The sequence below is a fragment of the Anser brachyrhynchus genome, assembly GCF_964034855.1.
Source record: "Anser brachyrhynchus genome assembly, chromosome: 24".
In the NCBI taxonomy this organism is placed as follows: domain Eukaryota; kingdom Metazoa; phylum Chordata; class Aves; order Anseriformes; family Anatidae; genus Anser; species Anser brachyrhynchus.
Genome location: NC_137717.1, coordinates 3986463 through 4004129, shown reverse-complemented (window position 1 = coordinate 4004129; position 17667 = coordinate 3986463). Strand labels below are relative to the sequence as shown.

Below are 17667 nucleotides of genomic sequence, written 5' to 3'. Positions count from 1 at the left end.
CTTCCAGTGCAGCTTTTCTGCTTCTAAGCTTCCCCAGGCCAAGGTTCGTGCAACACACTGATCACTGGAACAAAGAGTTGACTTCCGTACACCTCAGAGGTCCTCTTTACACCACTCCACAACATCGCTGTCTGATGCATTCTCACTTTACAAACGGGTGCTGATCTTGCCCTACAGTACCCTAATTAGAGGGGCAAAGAATTATGAAGCACACGTAAGAATAGAGGTGAGTTGTTCTTCTTGCAGGGAGTTTGGGTGTTTGCTCGTTGTGTTGTTTTTTTTTTTTTTTTTGGCTTACCAAGGAAGAAAAGGCCTGAAAGCATACCAGGGTTAGGTGAGCTAAATGCTGCTTGTTTTCTTAAACGATAATTATTTGGTGATAGTCAGAAAAATAAGATGACTATGAAGTCTGTTTAAAACAGAAAATAAGCTTTACAGCTAGCTGATTATAAAAGCCAGACCAAATTTTTGTGCCCTGGATTTCTTTTCAGAAAACCTCTGAATATCTGATTAGAAATTAGTGGATACGTTATCATTTAAAACTTTTAAACTGGATAAAATTCCCTCTTTTCTAAGTTTTCCCTCACTCTTACGGCAGAGATGCGTATCTTTTCTTAAATTGCTTGGGAAAAAGGAAAGCTTGAAAGGGGCCAAACGCATTAAACCACAAGGTATAAAAAATTCCCACTGGTGCTGAGAAGGAGCCACTTCTGCTAAGCAGAGCAACTAATTCCTATAATCTGAGTCAGAGGGCGCTGATTGGTAGGATTCATGAAGGCTCTATCAACAATGCTACTAAACAGGACTTCCCACCGTTCAGTGCTAGAGCAATTTCTTCAATTACTTCAGCGGCTTCACTTTTCCTACATTCTTCACCAGAAGATGGGTCACATGGAAGAACTTGTGGAGAGGCAGAGTGGAAAGAAACATGCTATTTAAAAGGATTTTTCCCCAGGCCTCAGAACAAATTAAATCTTTGTAATCGAGGTCCAAAAAAAAAAAAAAAAAAAAAAAAGGAAAAAAGAAACAACCCACAACTACTCCCATTAGGTGGTCAGAACTAGAATCGCTTTGTATTTTGGGTGACAATTTGTACCCACAATCCAAAGGAATTATTTCAAGGGGCTCACAACAAAGCTGTTCTCATTGCTGAGAGCAAAAATAACTTTGCTGTATACACAGCTCACTTTCCTCTGACCAATCCAACTGCAGCTTAGAAAACAGACTTAGCCAGCGGCTAAATAAAAAAAAATAAAATAAAAAAACTCACTCACTTCCTACTGGTTAAAAGTGAAAGTAACCAGCAAAAATCAGAATTCAGCAGCTCAATACTGTTCTTCCAAGTCAGAGGCACAGAGAGACTTAAAACTTCTAACCTTTCTCCATTTTCTTCATGAAGTTTTAACCCAAAATTAAACTATTCTGGTCCAAAACTTACTGGAAAACTAGGCACTGATCTTATACACAACTGTTCACTGCACCTTCAGCAAGCAGATTCAGGATGCAAAAGAAAATATAACTCTTCATCTATCAGGGAAGTCTCTCTGACTGAACTTCCTCACTCCAGGTATTAATAAACTTGTCTTTTCCACCAACTGTTCAGTCAGAATGGACCAAAGAAGCTTAAATCAGCAGTATGAGGATCCAATAACACAGAAAGGGAACAGCTCTCCCAGCCCCTAACCACCTATCCAACAGCGGGAACAATGGAGTAAAATAAAAGTGAAACACCTTTGCCTGAAGGTCAGAACTTACTGTAACAGTAGCCAGGCACTTCAGACGCTATGAACAGAAAACTCAAGAAATCTTTTAGCTAGAACTTACAGACCAGAGTACCTAGGGTTAAACTTTACTCTCAGATCCATTACTTTTGTAAATTACATTTAATCTCCAGTGGGAAGCCAGAAGCTAATGACTTGGTAAAAAGCACAGGCAGCCTCCATCATTCCCATTTCCATGTGGAATACTACCAGTGCTAATTTATCCTGCTGTGCTTCTGATTGCCCTCACCCCATTCACTCCTCCAACAGCTCACCACTCACCGGCAGGCTAGAAGGTCTGGACTGAAGATTCAAGTTCATGTCTTCTTGCCCTTTACTGGAAGCCATTGAGGGAGCAGATGACGCCTGGGACCCAAATGATTCTTGAGATAACTCCTGAAACATCAAGACACACCAAATAAAAACACAGATGTGAATAAAATAAAGGCTCTGCTGGAATCACTCTGATGTATTCTCACACTGTGGAAGAATTATGTACCCTCGGTGACGTTTGCCCAAAACTGGAAATAGGGCAGTAAGGGGTTCAAGCCAGCACGCCTACCGCTCCACAGGAGGATAAACGTTGCTGGACTACCATAGTGACTGTTGGAAGTTGAAGTCCAAACCATGACAAAACAATAATTATCCAGCTTTTCCTTATTACAGACAGATCCTGAAGAACAGAGACTGTCCTGGGAGGCTGCCCACTTGGCTTCTCAATCTTCTAACATCTTACAACAGCTCTAAGTACTTTATTACACAAACACGGCAAGTCAATTAAAATCTTCAACTCTTCATACGCTACCTTCAACGCACTGAAATGTTTGCTGAAAGGTCCCAGCTAGCTTTTCACACGACTATTAAAATAATATTAAACCTTGCTGAAAATAAACACACTGGGAAAAAAAAAAGATTGCTTCGTGATCTTTATCTTCAATTCCACGTGCTTCACCTTTTATTCCTCCTCCCTAAAGCCAAGTTTTACATTTAAGAGCAAACTCTCCCATCTATGCGTCACTCCGCAAAACGTCTTTTATTGGCTCAATTTCCACTTGTGCTGCCATCTGCAAATGTCTGTGAACAAAACTCCACCCAAGCAGCAAGGAACCAAGGAGCTTTCCCATGCTCACTTCCTCTCTGTGATCAATACACCTCCTGAAGTCTTGGACTGAGATAGAAAAGCACCAGGAAACAGGGGGTTTTTTGTAGACTCAGAAGCGCCCTGCTATTGTGCTAACCCAAGTAGCTCTGTAGACCACCTGGAGATCTTCCAGAGACCACAGCGTGAAAACCATGCCAGTACGAAATCCTTTGGACCAGTATTGCCAATCAGCAGCATTTACTCAGAACTAGTCTTCAAAACGGCAGTGTTACCGCAGCTCAGCCTGTTACCACCATAACATCTCTGTAAGATACAGATCTAGACACAACAGAGAAGGCAGCACATCTATTATCGCAATCATTCCAGCCAGCTTGCTGACGCGTAGCTCAACCGACTTTAACGCACAAAGAAAACGATTCGCCCGAGTTTCTTAAAAAAAAACACTCGCAGAAGGAACCAAAGCACGAGCCAGCCTACCTGAGGAGGGGGGAAGCGTTGCTGGGAATACGCAGACTGCTGCTGCTGCGGCTGCGACTGAGGGTATGAAGATGACTGCTGAGAAAGAGCCGAGGAAGCTGTCTGCTGAGTTTGTTGCTGCTGCTGGTAGGGCGACTGTGACTGCTGCTGGGAGTAGGGAGGCTGACTCTGTTGATGCTGCTGGGCTGTGGACTGCTGCTGAGGATATGGAGTTGGGGACTGCTGATGGGGCGGCTGGGACTGCTGCTGAGAATATGCAGGCTGCGATGTCTGAAGTTGTGGAGGTTGAGACTGAGGCTGTTGCTGCTGCTGATAAGAAGGCTGAGAGTGAGGGGTCTGGGATGGAGGCTGCTGAGAATATGGAGGCTGCTGCTGCTGGGGATGAGGGCTTTGCTGGTTGTAATATGGAGTCTGGCTTTGCTGCCCATATGCACTGGGACCCTGCTGTCCATAAGGCGGAATCTGCAGAAGAAGAGGGTAGAATTATACCGGTTAAGAAGCAATTTTAAGCACACACACAAATTAAGATCATACTCAGGAAGCAACAATTTAGAGCGCTATGCAGAGCAGTTAACTGGGAAGGTATTGGAAATGCCACTACCTATGTAAGAAAGCCTCCCAGACAATATCAAAAGTCACTTGTGTACGACACTATTGGTTAGTAATAAATTACACACCATAACTAAGTTTTTAGGGACTTGACCACACTTCGATGACAGTAACGTTAAAAGGAAAGAAGGCTTGCTCCAGAAAAAAAAAGACAGCCTTTTAAATCCTGCCAACAGTCCAGCAGGAGCCACTTGGTTTACTTAGTGAGCCACAACTGACCTGGAAGTCATTTCCACTGTAAGGAACAGCTTTGTCATTAACAGAATACAGTGGTGTGAGTACCTTAGTCCCTGTCTTATTTATTTTTTCCTTGGTTCTGATTCACTGCTCTGCTGCTACCTCTTGTTTCAGTAAGGCTTTCACAGACCCTCATACATGGATCACACCTGGATTCAGGTGTGGTGCAACATATAGCCTAAAGAAACGTCATTTTACCTAAGCAACTGATTCCAACCTGGTTGAAGGTGGTCCCTTCGTTAGGCACGGTACTTTGCTGCTCTTCTGCCTGCCCCTGCTGCAAACAGAGACTAGAGAAGCTTGGGTGCTCTACCTGCTGTGCATACGAGATGCTGCTCATTGTACTTTGCGTCCTGCTTTGCATTCCCATGGGATATCTCTGGGGAGTCTGCGGCCCATACGGCTGTCCGGGATAGCCATGTCCTTGCTGTGGCCCCGCCTGAGGTCCCTGCTGTTGTGTGTATGGGTTGTTTCCTCCGTATGGCTGAGGCCTCATCTTCCCCATCTGATCCATTGGGCTTGAAGGCTGCAAAGCAAGTTGCGACACATGAAGTACATCCGGCTGCATACAGGAATTGTTCCCAACCTCCAAAGAACCCCCAGAAGAAAACTTCAACAGGTTGGTGCGGAGAAGCAGAAGGCAGCCTGCTCCTTCTCAGGTGCCACAACCCACGGTTACATTCTGAAGCACAGCACGGTTCCTGCTGCCCTTTCAAACCCACAGACATTTCACAAAGAACAAACCCAACGAGAAGTCATTTTATGCTGACAGATCTCCTATGGCCAGAGGACAGAAAAAAGGTGGGAAGGATCACTGAGATGAGTTATCAGTGCGAGTGGCTTTTCCCCATGGCAGGCAGTAGTTTAATGTCCAGATATTCCACAACAAGGTAAATTTACGCTGAAAATTTAAATATTCACAAGAAATGCTTCTTCTTTCGCATTTAACAAGGTCTCCCAAAACACTACAGGCTGTTAATTTACACTCACGCGTTTCAATTATTCCACGTTGATGTAGTAATACTGAGCAGCGCTACCGATGTTCAGTGTTCAAGACTGAAGTTCCGCGTTTTGATTTTTAGCAAGAGCTTTGTGTCTGCTGCCTTTCGTATAATGCAGGTTTCAAAATCAAATTTCTTTAGATGCATGAAAAAACACTGGTCAGCCTTGGAAGTCAAGGCCCTGAATTTTAGAGCAGACATCATGAGACGAGCAAGTAAACGCAACTTTGCTAGGACTTCCTCATCTGCACCACCTCTGCCTGAAGCCAAGGCATAAGAACAGTCAATCAAATTTCCTGAAAATACTACAAACCTCAAAAACACAGCCCTTCTACCTAGGCAGTTGTGTTACCACACTAAAGCGAGGTCTGCCTTCAGCCTGATTTGGCGTAGCGACCTCTAAATGAATCCCAGCCGCAGTCTTTAACCTCCATCACTTGGGCTGAATAAGCACTGCTCCCTGATCTCCCGATGACCTAACTAATACCAATTAGACGTTTTCCACCACATCACCATGACAATGGGCTCTCTATTACACCATTCCTTCCTGTAACTAGCCCTAGGGTGGTATTTGTACGGATCCACCCTCTCTCGCTGAGATCAGGTGCTTGAGGAGTGGCACTACAGGCCCGCACAAGCAAATATCGCACAAAGCCAGCTCCTGCTGGAAAGCTGAAAGAATCCCAGGCACCAGCACAGTATTTCGGTTATGTTTGCAGAATCTGCCCTCCTAGGAAAAAGTTCGTGCAGTATGCTACACTTCAGAAAATCCTACCTCAACAGCCAGCACAGCTTGAAGTCCCAACACGCAGACCCTGAAAACATTTGTTTGACCAGCTGTCTGCTACTTCGTGCCTGCCAGGCAAGCCGCACAGCACCATGCCCACGCCAAAAAGGAGGGAGCAGGGGCACAACGGGGAGTTAATGGCGCTCTTGTGGGCCACGGGAGGGAGTTTCACGGGGAGGGCAGGCGAAGCACCCCACTTTCGGCAAGGCGGTGCGACCCGCTCAGCCAAAAGCGGGCTCCCCGAGAGCAATTTGCACCAATGTGGCACAAATCGGTGAAGAACGAGATCCAAGCCCCCTCCTCCCCTCCCGTTCAGACCCAAACACCCCTCCAAACACGATGTTTGCCATCCTACAGAAGTTGCTCACAGACAACCATGTACGCTGAGCCAATATATGATTCTCTCCATCAAGACATTTTTACAGAGAAACATGCCCTGCTACAATCCTTTGTGCTCATTTTTTTCCCCGTTTTAGTCCATACTAAAACAGCCCTGGAGAAGTTTCATGGTTTATGCCGAGGTTACTGCAGATGCTACTGCCGAGGAGCACGGATTGAGGCTGCAGTGCCCTGGAAGAAGCCCGGAGGAGCGCTGCATCGCTCCCGGGAGGCTGTACCCCCCACACAGGGGTTCTGCAAGCTCTGAAGAGGAGCTTCCATTCACAGGGACAGAAAGGAAAAAAAAATAAAAGGTAAAAAGGCCTCGGAGTGCTTCAGTCTGAATCCTCAGAGCTACGCTGACTACCTCCTGAATGGGAGCATCCATGTGGAGCTTTAATACACCCTCACGGATGCAAATTGCGTTTACATCTTCCAAGCAATTGTCCCTAATGCTTCCCGAGCTTGCCTTGTGGGTACCACCTCAGATTACTGACATCTTTTCCCTCCCCACACTATCTTCTTTGGTATGTTAAAACAGTACCACCAGGACAGCTTCCTTGCCCCTAGCCTTTGGTAAGTCGATGCTCTTTCATCCTACCCCCAAAAAACACAGGCTGTGCCTTTCTTCTGCTACCTGCTCAAGGGCAACTTTTGGTTCCTGAACATTTCATCATCTTTTCCATTTGTTACTTGTTTCCCCCTAGTAGTTACCTCATCTTCACAGCCCGCTAGCAAAAGCGGCTTCTCAAATACATTCTTGTTCATTTTCTTTTCTTTTCTAAGTATGCACACACCACACGCTGCCTCCTCTGCACAGATTTTCTTGTCTGTGGTCACCCACAAAGCTAACCAGATCTTCAGGAAGGACAGAAACAAGGTGAAGATCCACTTTTCCATGACTTTTACAGGAAGCATGATGACCGTTAAAAAATTTCAAGAAACATTTGGAACGGTTTATAGAGCCATTAAAAAAAAAAAAGAAAGAAAAGAAAAAAGCAACCCAAAACACAAAACCCAAACATATTTCCAGGATGTGACCAAGTCGTCACCCTGATGGCTCAGCGTGGGAGGACTCGACGTGCTTCCAAACTGCGTGGCTTTGAACTGCCACTCTCCCACGAGGCCCTAGCACCCAGAGATGCTAAAAACAAACACGAAGAGCATCACTCCCCATCGCAGCCTTGTAAGTAAAATTCTATAAGCAGAAGAAAAGTAAATGGCAGTTGATTTCCTCCAACAAAGAAACAATAGTTCATACACGCACCCGACCTGTTGCAAACAACAGGCTAACTTGTGTTCCCTGGGGCTGCCGTGTACATCTCAAACGCTGCAACACCTCGTTCCTTCCTCCCAAATCTCCCAAAAAAGACAGACACCTACTCCACTGACAGGGCTCCAACTCCTCTCCTCCTAGCAGCGTTGCTCTGTCTTCGAGAGCATACCATCAGAAAGCCTACTTGACTCTGCTCTCTCAATCCTTGTAGGTAAATTTCACCACACGTGCCTCCCAGAAAAGAGCAGTCCAGGCTGAAATACAGCGAAGCGCCGATCGATCCAAGAGCTGGAGCGAGGAGCGGAGGTGCAGCACGGCTCCTCCGCGCGCCGCTGTCAGGAGGGATGGCAAAGCCGAGAGGAAGCGATGGCTGCTCACTTGCAAAAGCACTTGAGGGTAAGTAAGGAAATACCACGCTCCGACTGCAAAAGGCTGGAGAGTCTTCTCTGGACTGATACATGGGAAATCCTTTCAATAGGAAACCACAGGAGTAGATTACTGTGATTACACTTCAAAAGCAAAGGCCCTGCCACAGAGAGACATAATTGAGAGAAAGTGTCGCTCCTTGATCACTGAAGTCCAGACCCCCTGCTTACACCTCCTTGCATTCATAGGAATTGCTTCTATTCTCCCTTCAATCTCGGTATCTCTGCTGTTTTCTAACACTGTTAAGGACCAAAACTTGGCAAAACACCGCCCTGTCACCAGTCAGGCTTTAAAAAGTAAAGTTGTTTGGTACGGCGTTGAATGAAAGCAACCGAAAGCCAGCGCTCCAGAGAAACTGCTGAGTTCTCAAGGAAATTTAAGATATTTCTAGCCTAAGAGCTTGTAACAGCAAGCCCAAAGCAAGCTTAAATGGCCGAGTTCAAACGCTCTCCAGATCAGTATGTGCAATGTAAAGCACGTCAGACCCCCACCACGAAGCAGCACCGTGAGAAGCAGCTAAAAACCAGCGGCAGAGCCTCCTGGCTGGGCGAGCAGGGCAAAAAGCTTTACAACAAACACCAGCCCCGAGCGGAGAAGCGAAACGACTGACAGCCAGCACTCCTGCTTCTCCGCCGCACGAGCAGACAGGTACAGCTTTCTAAAAAAGTAAATAACAAAATAAAGAAAAGAAGCGCTAAGTGGACAGGAAGATTTCACAAAAAATTCTTACATTTTGTCCCGCAGAAGAAGCGTTTGGCCTCTCCAAAAAGCAGTTTGCTGAAATTGGAGGGGACTTGTTTAATGGCCCCAGCAGGAAAATGAGTAAAGAAAAGAGGCAAATCCCACTTCGGAAGCAAGAGCCAAACCCTCCACAGCCGTACAGAAAAGTCTAATTCTGACCTTCCCCATCACCTTATTACATATTTGTACTTTATTAGGCCAGGGGAAGAAAAGGGAGGAGAGCTCTTTACTGAGCTCTCCAGTTTCAAGTCAGCGTCATTCGGCTATTGGCAAACAGAGGTATTGGCCACAACTGGTTTCCTCAGCTGCCCCCAAAAAACTAAAAATAAAAAGGCCAAAAAAAAAAAAAAAAATAATCAAAAAAGCACTAAGCTCTCACCTTGGATCCAAAAATCTTTTCCGGAGCAGATTTGTTGTCCGTTTTTTGCGATAAAAAACAATAAAAAGCATTCCTGGCTGTTTAACCGAGAGAAGCCCTAATTGATTCCCACAGTAATTAACCTGCATTTTACCTCGGAGAGTGGTAGTTAAGGAAGTCGGCACTGCTATTTATAACTCATCTCAAATTGAGGGCAGACTGCCTAAAATCTAACACATCCCAGCTGTACTCCTGTTTGAACTGGGGCCAAGGGAATTTTTTAAAGCAATCTTGGCACTGAATGAATGACACCAACAGTATGAGCGCGCGTGTGGTTGTGTTGTGGTGACGTAGCAGCGGAGGTGGATGGAGGGGGGGGGGCCGATCGCTGTAATCCCTCTCCCGAGCGCTCTCGCCACGCGCGCGGGCCCCGGCCCCGGCTGCACGGCGCGCCGGAGACGCCCACCGAGAGCCAAACACAGGAAACCCGTCTTTTCCTGTGGAACGCCTTGAAGTGAGAAGCACATGGCTAATCTGCATAAAAGCAAAGCCACGCCACCCCTGCCAGGAAGGTTAGTGCTCGTAATCTCTGGCCACGGAGCTGGCTGCCTGCGAGGACTTGGACCCGCGCCTGATAACCCAGAAAGAGCCGAGAACAGATGGGCAAGGACCCCGGCAGAAACAGCGCGGCGCACGTGACTCGCCACATGGCCCCGCGAGCACAAACTATTGTTTGGCTGCTGAGCGCCGGTACAAAGAGCCCGCCGGGTCCTGCCAATTCAGCACGAGGCCGCAGCTGCTCCCGGGCCACCCCCGGGCCGCTCGGGGGGACAGGGACCGCCGGATCCCGAGGGCCGAGCTGAGAAGGTGCTGAGCAGCGCCGACACCGGTTAACGCCGTCCTGCGAGCACAAGGAATGAGCTGGTCACCTCCCCGAGCCCGAATCCGGATGGGATCTTACGGAAATGAAGAGGTCTTGGAAGAAGAGCGCGCTCTTTCCTCGTGTCTCCAACCCCTCGTTGCCCGAAGACGAGGGCAAGCAGTCACCGCAGGCAGCGAAGTTACAAAGCGGATTCCCACGTCGGCTATAAAAACGGTGTGAGTGATGGACAATGCTGGGAAAGGGGGATCGTTTTCCGTACGAATCAGTCAATTGGTATCACATCCATATTGGATTTAAACCAAGCAAGAGAATAAAACCACCTGTGCTCCCCAAACCGTTCTGTGACACGTCTATCAAAATCGATCAGCTATACAAGCCCCGTAGAAAACTGTAGAAAAAGTTAAAAAGCAGCAACAGAGCATTAGCCTAACTGACTGCTAACACCTACGGCAGCTCAGGGAAGAGACCTGGGTCCGGATTCAGCAGCTGTGCCAAGGAAGGCCAGAGAACCTCCACCTGAGAGTCCCTGGCCAACGGTGAATCGCTCAGGAAAAACTTCTGAGCTGCTGAGAGGACTCATCAACTGACCATTATTTCCAAAAAGCGACCCAAATCAAAAGGAAGAGGCCAAACTTTGCCATTTCCAGTACGTTCCACATCCTGCGAGCAGCCCAGGGCTCCAGCTGCCGTAAAACACCAACACCGGTAAGGCCACGGAGGTCCCAGCTCCAGCACCCTCAGCACGCATCCAGGGACGAGGGATTTAACCTCCCGCTGCTGAGCCCTCCCCGTAAACTAAACCTCTGCCATATTTTGAAGTTCAACAGGTACAATTAGAGTTACATTACCTGCAGCATCGAGACCAACACAGCTTTTGGCACACTCACCAGCGTTAAGCCGTGTCAGGTGTGACGGTACCGGCACAGAAAGCACGGGTGCCTGCGAACAAGTGTGGAACCCATCTCCACACGGCAGTGGGGTGGGCAGAGGCAACAGAGCCAAGGGAGGGACATCCAACGGGCAACACGAGATGCTTCACAAACCCTTCCAGCCACAGTTCACTCTCCTGCCCTAGGTTTGCACTTCACTCGCTTCTGTGCCTACCTGTAGCCTCTGAAACTCCGTGCAAAAGTGATTCAAATCCCTCCGTACCAGCCCAGAGTTCAGGCCGAGGCAGGAGCACCAACTACCAAGAGGCCTCGTTTGCGAGCAAACACGGCTCATCTTCCAGCGAGGAACACTTTCAGCTGATCTATTTAAGGTCTAAGTGGCTGCGCTAAGGTCAATACCCCAGCCCCAACTCGCTACCCTTTATAGCTTCCTGAGGGGCCGGCGCACTGCGTCACGCTTCATTGCCTCTCTCCCTGTGGTGCCCTGTTTTTAAAGAGAGATGGAAGAGGCCGAGGTGAAATTAAACATTAAGATAACAAGAAAAACCCTCCTGTAGTAGCTGAAGATGTCCCCAAAAGACAAAAAGACCTAGAAAACCCCACGGCGAACACTAAACTAACATGGATCGCGTGTCCTGTCAGCATAGCTAAAACGAGCATACTTTACTCAGAAAAGTCACAGAAATGCTTACTTCTTGTAGTTTTCCCCTCCCTTTTTAAAACTTGAGAACTTCACCAGCCTCCTTCAGTCCCTCAGTGTCACCAGGGAAGCGCACAACCCACGCCGGTACCGCTCAGCACCCAGCAGTTATCCTCCTCACCCATCGCTTTGGGGAATGAGCAGCCCATGGGAGACCAAAGCCAGCACCCCTGAGGGGCACAAGTAGGCTCCTGCAAGCACCAGGCTGGAAACAGCACTGAAAGGCCCCGTGTCACCCCCACGGCGACAGTCAGCTCTGCTTCGAGGTCCCTGTGCCTTGTCCTCCCCACAGCACCCTACACCTCGTGGGCAATGCCATGGGGCATGTGCCAGAGACACCAAAACCCGACTTCTGGAACACAGCACGGGACTGGTTTCAGGGTTACAAACACTCATCCCCCTTGGAAACTTGAGATAAAGCCATTCTTATGTGAGCTACAGAAAAATAAATCACCACCGCCCCCCAAATCCAAGAATCTAACTTAGATTCGAGCACATTAACCAAGGGGCAGAAAGCTCACCTTGTTATCAACATCCGATGCAAATTCCCTGATCGGTTGCTAAAATAACGGACCTCTGCTCAATAGTTTCAGTTCTACGAGTAGAGGGAGCCTGGTTTTCTTCTGATTTTTTCCAGTAGGTCAGAGTTCGACCAAATACTTTCTATTCCTCTAATCTGCTAACACACAGACCTCAGAATAAGCTATAGAAATCAGCATTACACCCAAAAGGAAAACGTTTTGTAAACAACCTCCCTCACCTGCTTCTAACCAAGTTATTTGGAGCTCCTGTAGATTTAAAGCCAGCCCTGCTAAACGTTGCTCCTTTCTTTGCCTATAGATTTATTACACTCGTTCCTTTGGGGAGATTTTCTGTAAATCCATTATACTAAGTCTTACCAGTGGAAACAAAGATGAATAAGTTTTCTCCAAACAGCTATACTGCGAACTGTATCTTCCTGGCTAAACATAATTCAGTAATTACCCTATTAACATTTCTCAGCAAGAGGCCAGTCCACACATCTCGGAGGACTTTCCTAAGCACCACTTTTACTAATACTCTTCAAATTGATTAAAACTGACCGGAGTTTTGCTTGCAGGATCTATTATTACAGAACGCTTTACTCCTGAAAGAAGCAAGTCAGAAGATCCGGCCGGGAAGTGAAATGAGAGCCCCACATCAAACCCTCATCAGAAATAACCTAACAGGAGCACAGCGTTCATGCCCAAGTACAAGAGGGGATCTGAGTTTATTCTTTTTCTTCTTTTTCTTGGAAAGACAGAAGGAAGGTGCTAAGCGTGCCCCCGCTTTAAACAAAGTGCATTTGTTGATCTCATCTTTCCCTCCTAGACTGACTTTAAGCCCTCCTTAACAAATTCAACAAATCCAGCTTATCGAGGCTCTGGATTTCAGTTTCTTTCTTCAGCCCGTCACTCTCTGACACACGGCCACACAGCTTATCACACCACATTATTTAGGTATCTCTTAGGACCCTCGATGCAATATTTCAGCTGCTATCATATCGGAAGATGACATACAGCTGGTTTTCTGCAATCTTCAGGATCTACTCAAAGGCGGATGCACGCTCACGTTAACAAGACATTTTTCTAGACTCCTGTAGAGCCGTGGTACAAAGGGACCTGAAGAAGATTTACACTACAAACACGGAGGTGGGCTGAACAGGGAGAGGGGGAAACTCTGCTTTGTTTTTATGCAAAGTTACCACTCGTATAGATGCTGTCATTATGTAGTATCCTTTTGCCAGCACGACACCAGCGACGGCTTGAACATCCGCAGTGTATAAAGTAACACGAGGGCTACACAGGAGCTCTGAACCGCAGGGAAGAGACGACCCGAAGTCGGCATGGTGTCCCCTTCGCTGTCCCGGCTCATCCTCGCGCTCCGCAGCAGCCAAACGGCAGCGACGCGTTGTCTGCATCCGATGAGTCGGCCGGGCAATTGGATCCTTCTGCTCTCATCTCAACTCCTTTATCAGGCACTGAAGTGGAAGCAGGAGCTGACAGCTACCTCCGTCGTTATTTGAACGAGGCAGGGGAATCTGACAAACACTATTTGCCGAATTAAGTGCAGTCTAAATTAACAAAGAATTGGGATCCTTTTGCAACAGCTGGGGACCGGGGAAGTTTTCAGACATTTCACAGGTAGTTGGAGTCAGATTACCCCGTTTGCTATTTAGAGGGTCAGTGTAACTTCTAACACCTCCAGTTTTATTTTCATGCCTAAGTATAAACGGAAATTATTTCCTTCTATCCACAGAATTCGGTAACTGGCTGTCCCCTCGCTCCCAAACTCCAACTCGTTTTAGAAGCACGCTATTTATCCAACTCAGCCCACGATTTCCAAAGTGTCACTGCTGACTCCTCCCAAAATCTTCACCTCAGCTCTACGGGAGACGACCCCAAGAAACATGTGATAGTTGTAACGAGGTGGTGTTCCTTTTAGGATGGAAAGAAACTTCCTTCCTGAATATTAAATCAGGCTTTAAGTTTAGCCACCCTCCTACGTCTGCTCTAATGAACTGGAAGCAAGTCAACAAAAAGACGGTTAAGTGTCTTATTACAGCGTTTTCGTTCCAGGCCTACTTACACACCAGAAGGAGCGAGCAAGCTCTTGTCGTACCACCGAAACAGGACAAGGCCAAGAGCAAGCCATGAAAAAAGCAAGAGAAGGAAGGGCAGGGATGGAAGAGCAAAGTTACGCCAAGCATCGCCCCGACTTAAGGGATCTGATTTCAATCCCGAAGAGCGCAGCTGCTCCAGTTCACCAGCAAGACGCAAAATCTTTGCCCTAAACACCAGTGAAAACCTGAAAGGCTCCAGAAGTTCAGCAAATCCATTCGGACAACTGAGACCTGTGGCAAACCCCAGTCATGCAGCTAATTCTCCGTAGCGCCTGTTTCCGTTCAAACGGGCAGTGCTGCTCTCAGAGACAGATGTCTTTTGGTACTCAACTCCACGGACATTTGTTTTCCACAACTTGAGCCCTGAAGGAAGACCCAGTGCAAAAGAGCTCGCTACAGCTTATTTTCCGGAACGAAGTTAAATTTACCAACTCATTAAAAGCCCTTTGCACACAGAAATCCGAGGGGGCCCAGCGCACGTTTAAGAGTATGACTAGGCACCTCTAGCACATCTCCTAGTTCTAAAGACACCTTCTTTTCATACGAAGACAAAACTTAAACAAGCTCTAAAAAATGAAACAGAAAGACATCACGTGAACTCTTCTGGAGGGGAATTCAGTTGGTTTCACACAGGCAGAAAGCACCCGTCATCAAGAGGAGGGGTAGCAGGCTAGAAAAGGAGCCCGTTACCAGCTTCTCCCGTTCCAAAGCAACAAAACAGGAAAGCTGCACGCTGTCCAGACAGAAGTTATGGGTGAGCTGTCTGGAGACGGACCTTCATACACCATTTAGGGAGGGAAGGAGGACACAGCTAAATTGCAGAACTAGAGATCCAGTCTCTGACTGTACTACCTTACGCAGCTTTCATCATTTTAAGCTATGCCTTAGTTCTCCATACATAAAATGGGAATAAATGTGGCACTGCAGGTTTCTACCCACTTGTGTCTGTCTGAAAGCTCCATCTGTATTTGAATATTTCAACATTTTGCAAATCTGTTTCATTCTCCTGCCCCCCCACCCCGATTAAAGGGTGGCGGAACAGACTCACCGGACAAGCAAATTCCCGTGGCCACCTACCACACGGGGTTGGTAAGGGCAAACCCTAGAGTTCAGGGCTCTGAAACGCCCCAGGTGTCCAACGGTCTGAATTCCCCTACCGCACACAGCACCAAGATGGAGCAGGACGCAGCCACGCTCACGGTAAAAGCGAGGTGCAGCTGTCGGAGGCTACCTCATCTCAGCATGCAGAGCTCCATCTTGTCCAGAGCAGCTGCTTGCCTTAATAAGAGCTGCATGTCGGGGCCTGTAGTTTCTCCAAGCCACGTTTCAGGATCACCCAGGCTCTCCCTTGCTTCTGCAGAATAACTGAATTTGTTTAAAAGCGCGTATAATGCGACATAAAGGAACGCCAGAATAATCCAAGTAATCTGAGCTTCGGAGCTCATTGATGGAAGGGACGATCTCAGGTTAAGTTAACCCATGACCAGAAAGGAAAACGCAGTGCTCCACCAGCCACCCTCGCCTCCAAAACTGAGAGTTCAAGCTCTCACCTCAGCCACGGACATCGCTGCTGCTCCGAGACAGGCCAGCCCCTGGTCCCAGCGCTGGTGCAACCATCTGCTCATACCTCCAGGAGCATCTCCAGGCACTGCAGCCACGGGCGAGCAGCTGGTACTTGCAGCACACCTCATACTGCGCTAGCATTAGCCCCAGCACCATCTCGTTAGGAGCTACCTGGCACCCCTTAAGCTCTGTCCGTCCCTCCCAACCTCACCCCAGTATTTTATAGGAGGGATCTGACACGGTGCAGGGTAGCAAGGCTCTGCTTTGCTAATAGGAAGAAGAAAAAGTTACTTCCCTTCTTATTACAGCAGCTGACAAATTTGGATGCTATTTTTGTGGGCTTTATTGAGCCTTCTCTTATTTTAGCCTTAAAATTCAGCCTTCAAGACTCCACTTTGGTTCCACGGAACCAAAAATATTTAAAATTGCAGTAATGACAAGTTACCATCTGCATTCACCAAGGATGCACTCGGTAACTTTGTAGCAAACAACAACCAATCTCCAGTATTTATACCCAAATGATCTATTTGCATCCCGAAAGCAGAGCTGCTGTCATGCCTATGTTGGTGAGAGGAGAGGAGGCTGGGGGAGATGAAAAGACTACGTAGGCAAGAAACGCGGAGCCGCAGCCAAGTCAGCTCCCAGACAGCAGCGAAGACACTGCGAGAGCCCTCGGCGAGCCGGCGCTGTCGCGATTCAGGTACCTTACACTTGGCAAGCCCGGCACAAATCCCAGCCCTGCAGTGGCACAAGGTCATTGTTATTAAAAAAAATAAAATTAAAAAAAAAAAATCCACCAGCCCTATGTAGCTGATCACAGTGGTTGGGAGGCCTGGGTCTACCACCCTATGCTCGCTTCTGTCCTTGGGCTTCTACGCCCAGAAAAATCCAGCTTCTTTTAAAGCCAAACGAGCACCGTGGGGAGTTGCTGAGCGAGTTAGAAAGCATGCTAGCAGCTGGGGAGAAGATACCAAAATTCAGAGCTGTGCCAATGCCATGGGGGGAGGAGGAACAGCCAACGTTGCACAGTCTTCCCTGGTTTCAGGAACAGGTATAACAAGAAACTGCAAGACAACTCATATGAGAAAAGGAAGAGGAGGCATGACTGTACCTTGACAGCAGTGACAACTGCGAGCAGTTTATGGCCATGTGCAGAGCGATCAGATTTAAAGCTCCCATTAATACGCGCTCACCATCCACTGCAGGCATCGCTGGTACTTTGACACGATGCACTTCCAATACTCCGCGCTCATCATTAAAGCCAGTAAATCTACACCCTGAAGCTCGGCAGCAAATTATATCACGATCTCCTGATACAATATGCCTAATGAGTTATTCTCCTGAGCGCCCGGACCACAGATTTAGTGCCTTGCTCCGGAGAAGAGAAGGGAGGCGAGGGTTAAGGGCTGAACACAGTTGAAAGCCGATGAGGAACACTCGATTGCTCTGGGATATCTCACAGAACACTAATCACTTCATCTGATTTTAATTCCTGACACCAAATCAGCATATAGCTTTTCATAGGAAATCTTGTCCTAGATTGCGAAGTAATCAATCACAATTAACGTGGAAGCAAGCTTTTGCAACGCTGCCATGCCTCGTGAACCAAACAGGAAGGCCGACGGAAGCATCTCGGAAATATTTTTAAAGTAGAGGCTGGGGGGACAATCCAGGAGAGCTCGCCAGCTACTTTGTACATCCACCAGTGGGTACTGGGAGACAAGCATCAGCCAGGCATTTTGCCTCTCCTCCCTCCCAAGCATTACCCAAATGAGTGCTTTTCAGACCATTTCTGTTAGGAACCCAGATCACCAAATCCAGGTTCAGCACACTCGCTA

At 47.6% G+C, this 17667-nt stretch overlaps 1 protein-coding gene across 3 annotated transcripts in view; it reads right to left on the bottom strand.

The window, feature by feature from the left end:
• The window catches only part of ARID1A (AT-rich interaction domain 1A), a 61033-nt gene that overhangs the window by 32380 nt on the left and 10986 nt on the right, over window positions 1-17667 (bottom strand). For all 3 annotated transcript variants that reach the window (XM_080567202.1, XM_080567200.1, XM_080567201.1), the window contains 3 exons: window positions 4499-4711; window positions 3340-3801; window positions 2043-2156 (listed from right to left, as the gene is read on the bottom strand). In XM_080567202.1, coding sequence (XP_080423328.1) covers window positions 2043-2156; window positions 3340-3801; window positions 4499-4711 — 789 coding nt within the window. The remainder of the gene's footprint in view (window positions 1-2042; window positions 2157-3339; window positions 3802-4498; window positions 4712-17667) is intronic.